The following is a 4,734-nucleotide window of genomic DNA, read 5'->3' on the forward strand; positions in this document are numbered from 1 at the left end:
TGTGTGTGTGTGTGTGTGTGTGTGTGTGTGTGTGTGTGTGTGTGTGTGTGTGTGTGTGTGCTCTTATATCTGAGATCAAATTTGCTACAGTGAAAAACCCCCTGTTGTGAAAAATTTCTTGCTGCAAACATGATTTCGTTGTAGAGGAGTTTCACTGTAAAACAAAAAAATATATATTTCCCTCCCCCATCTTTTTCCATTTTCGAACATTTTTGAAAAAGCTCCAGAGAGCCACTAGGCCGCATGAGGCTCTGGAGCCGTGGGTAGCTGACCCCCGCACTAGATGGAGCTATGTTAAAGGGAATACAATACGATACAATGCAGCTTTATTGATATAGAGCTCTCAACTGCTGCAGCTTTGACAAAGCGCTTTACAGAACATTTAAAATACTCCGTCCAAGAAATCAGAATATTGATCCATATATAAGGCGCATCAGAGAAAATGTAATGCATTTATGTGTGTCTTATCATGAGGAAAATATGGTAATTGTTCCATACAACTTAATCCTTGGTAATCGATTGCAATGTGTGCTTTGAATTATTAGCTGGCAAAGACAGAGAACAAAACAGGAACTGCAAATTTGGGAATGATAACAAAAAAAATCCAACTAGCAGTCACTTCGTGAAAATTGTTATTGACCAACCATCAGCAGCAAGAATGATGCTGGCATTGTCGTGTATATCAGCAACCTCCTCCTCTGTCCAGCTAAACTCCACATCAGGATCTACAGGTGAGAAAAATGGACAAATAACAATAAGAAACATATGACTGCAGTCTACAAAAGGGCACGCTTCAACATAGTTTTCTAAGACGACTTTTTTATTACCCGTAAGGATAAGCATCAGGATAAACTTCCCTGAGGGGGCATTTGTCATGAACAGTATGGAAAACGGCTGCAATTAAAACATGTAACTCATCCACAAAACAATCAATCATCTGTATGGACAGCTCACAAAAAGAACAGACTCAGTGTCAAGTTTGCAAATTGTGGCACAAATCAGGGTTACCTTTTATCTTGTGCCATTTTAAAACCCTGCAGTGCATTGTGATTACTACGGTGGAGAGGATTTTCAGAGCCATTTGCCTTTCAATGCAATGGTTTCTATGGTAGAATTTCAGAATTCTGTGTCTATGCAGCATCCTCGTCATTCGCCCCTCGGGCCCTGAGGCGTTCCAATAGTTTTACGTAAATGTGAATCACCCAGAAAAAGTGTTTACCAGTCCGGCGATCGCTCTCTTTGCTGATGTTTGCCTTGGACATTTTCGAAGGATTGTTAAAAGCCGACAAAAGCCAACACAGATATAAGCAGCAGTTCTTCTCAGCATAATTGCACCCCTAAAGTTGTACTACAATTACCGCTACTTAATGGTCACTTAAAAAAGGGTGCTACAATTAGCTGCACCAACTGCACAACCATCACAGTATTCTAAGTATCACACCACTGATCACTTTATCTCTGCTCGATGACTCTGCACATCGCACAGCTGTCATTGGGTGGTCGCACTGCACAATGTTTCCCTTATTACGCAATGTCTTTTGATACTTATATGTCATGTCTTTGCAATAAAATTATTTAATAAATTAATTACCTGTACAAAGGTCAGAACGGAGCCAATCCAACAGTCTTACTTTCACGTCACCACCTGATGGTCAGATATAAAGTAACAGACGAATTGAACAATACATCTTTATTTTTTTTTTTAAGATGGCATGTATGAAGAAAGGACAAACATAATAGAAAATGTATGGTTGTCATGATTTGTGTTGAAATTGTTCTGCATGTATTGGTAATGAAAAAAGTCTCACTTGTCTATCAAGCAGCCTCCCGAATAACACAGAAAAATACAAGACAGGTTTCACAAACACCAAAACTGTAAGGGAGCTACGGATACAAAGTATGCTACATTTTCACCTCCAAAGTACCGGTAGTCAATACGTGGTGACACCCATGATCATAGAAAGCTAATTTGAGATATTGTAACTAATTTGCGCTGATTTTGGCATCAGGGATAATTAAGCTTTCAGGGTCTTGTTCCAAGCAATTTATTTCAGGACGTGCCTGGATCTGTCAGTGCTAAAAACAGCTCACATTTACTGCACAAGTGTAGCAACAAGGGTAACCCAGACTTCACCAAGGAATATAAAGACATACTGTATATAATAACAATATATCAAGACACATATTGCGTATGATAGGTACAAGGTCAAGTACAGGTTGTAAATGGTTTTCATTAGTCTTAAAATGAATCAGAAATGTGTTTTGATGTTGCAATGTTTGTTCTCACCCTGTGCATACAAAAGAGAAACATGACGTTATATTGCAAGCAACTACGTTTAACTGAAAACAGTTTTTGATTTTGTCTAAAGATCACGAGGTTTCATTCATTACATGAGTTTCCATAGCCTTCCAAAGTTCATCTGTCGTTTATAGATGCTGACAAAGCTGACAAAGTCCACAAGATTTACTGCATGGAAACAGATATAGAGCTACACCCACAGTGACCACAGTATTTCATTTCAGAGTTTAGCCCACCATAGGTAAATTGAGATTTTGCAAATTCCTCACCGGCACGCTCAATCATGTGTTCATTTAAAGTTATATTCCTCTGGCACATGCCTAGAAGGTCCTCTCCGACATCTGAAACACAACATTTGATTGTTATACCTATACTAAACAAGAAAAAGATATACCGTATTTTCCGCACTATAAGGCACACCTCAAAGCATTCAATTTTCTCAAAAGCTGACAGTGTCCCTATAATCCGATGCACCTTATATATAATGCGAACATTCTCTTTATATTCCCGATTGAGTTGTTAATAAAACAGTGAATTAGCATAAGCATAGCTTCATGGCCTGATACCTGTGCAGTACACTCGTTTGGCTAAAGTAGCCATGATGATGCTGGTTAAACCGGAACCAGCTCCTAGTTCCACAACTGTTGCCCCTTTGAACATGAGTGGCTTTGAGAGGATGAAGTCAGCCAAGACTAACGCTCCTCTCCAAACCTGGCGGGAGGAGAAAAAAAAAGGTGCTTTGATACATTTCTCATTCCAACCGGTCCAGCCAGTAAGCCATCATGAAATTGACTTCATGACTGCAAAAATGTGACCCCCCCCCCACACACAGAAAAAATGTCACTGTGCATTTTGGATTCCATCAGAAAATGCATTTAAAGCCCCTTTTCCACTGTCCCGGTTCTACCCTGAAACAGCCTGGTTCAGCCCTGTGTGATTGCTTTTCCATTACACTTCTTTGAGGCTAGGCAGGTACAATGGAACCGTTCCTCAGAACGTCTTCCAACCTGGTTCTAGATCACGGGCCGAGGAGGATCATGATGTCACTGTCGTCTGATTGGCAAGGAAGTCGACTGCACGCTCCCATTTCCTGGTTTTAAACAAGCAAGAGACAGCTGGCCGCAGCCAAATCATAAAAACACACTGTATACAGTGCACAAATATTGTTTTACAACAATACTTAATTATATTTACAATATCAAATGCAACTGGGGATGAAATACTGAAGCTTGTGGTAAAAATGTTCATGAGTGGCGCATATGTCACGGGATCCATTTAAGTGAATGAGAAAGAGTCTCGTCTTTTAACATATACAAAGTTTCTTTTTTAGGGCTGCCGCAGAGTGAACGGTGACATTCAAGGAACACACAGGCTGCTACATAAAGATGTTGTGGTGTACAATAAAGACAAAAATGGGTATTTATTGAAACACGGATGGAACGCATACTGTCATGGATCTGTTTGTGACCAACAGGTGGCACTGCAGGGCTCCGCCTGTAGCTGCACACTTGTTGGTCATTGTTTCATTAGTTGCCACTTTAAAAGACTTGATGCCCGACCACTCAGTGTCGGGTCATTGTTGCTGTGTGCACGTGTCATGTTTTGTTTTCTGTCTTAGTTTTTTTGCTACTTTGATTTCTTGTGATTTTGCTGGACTTTATTTGAGTGAGTTTTTGAGTTAGTTTCTCCAATGTATTCCTGTTTGCATTTTTGTGAAATACATTTTGGTCAGCCCACCTGCTCCTCCCTGCCTCCCTGCTTTTTGGGGTCCTCCAACTACCACCTCGCAAAACATGACATATACTTCTTCACTTGATTGGTCGGAGCAGGCCAGGTGCGATCGGCTTGTGAAAATTTTTACCAAGGGAAGGGAATGGAAGCCACAAGCCAACCCTTCCTTCAATGTATTGCAGTTGAGCCACATACAATTCCGAACGTTTTTTTTTCCCTCTACTACAACAGTATTAAAAAACACTGCAATCAACCTACAAATGTATTTTTTTGTTCCAAGTGATTTTCATGAAAAGGCTTATTTTGTGGGAATTAAAGAAAAGTGAAGAGGAGGAGTCTTTGATGTGCTAAAAGAATAGAACAGACTCCCATTATCCACACATATATTTCCGGTATGCTATCTGAAAGTCTGCCATCCTAACGCAATGATTTTTCAGACATGTTAGATATTTAGTGCATTCTTATTTGAACTGAAAAATGATCATTATCTTCCCATTTTGCATGCTGCCCTCTACTGGAGATTAACAGTAAATGGATGAGAGGGAGAGTATAAAACCAGAAGGCTTATATAATCAGAGATGAAAGTGGACTTTCCTGAAAATTCCGGGAAAAAAATTATAATATATATATATACACACACACACACACACACACACACACACACACACACACACACACACACATACACTCTATAGAAAAGCGCG

At 39.9% G+C, this 4,734-nt stretch overlaps 1 protein-coding gene across 2 annotated transcripts in view; it reads right to left on the reverse strand.

The window, feature by feature from the left end:
- The window catches only part of mettl22 (methyltransferase 22, Kin17 lysine), a 24,115-nt gene that overhangs the window by 13,661 nt on the left and 5,720 nt on the right, over nucleotides 1–4,734 (reverse strand). For both annotated transcript variants that reach the window (XM_019887490.1, XM_019887489.1), the window contains exons 6-9: nucleotides 2,866–3,010; nucleotides 2,569–2,640; nucleotides 1,592–1,645; nucleotides 645–725 (exon numbers count right to left, since the gene is read on the reverse strand). In XM_019887490.1, coding sequence (XP_019743049.1) covers nucleotides 645–725; nucleotides 1,592–1,645; nucleotides 2,569–2,640; nucleotides 2,866–3,010 — 352 coding nt within the window. The remainder of the gene's footprint in view (nucleotides 1–644; nucleotides 726–1,591; nucleotides 1,646–2,568; nucleotides 2,641–2,865; nucleotides 3,011–4,734) is intronic.

This window comes from Hippocampus comes, unplaced genomic scaffold (genome assembly GCF_001891065.2).
Source record: "Hippocampus comes isolate QL1 unplaced genomic scaffold, H_comes_QL1_v1.1 scaffold271, whole genome shotgun sequence".
In the NCBI taxonomy this organism is placed as follows: Eukaryota; Metazoa; Chordata; class Actinopteri; order Syngnathiformes; family Syngnathidae; genus Hippocampus; species Hippocampus comes.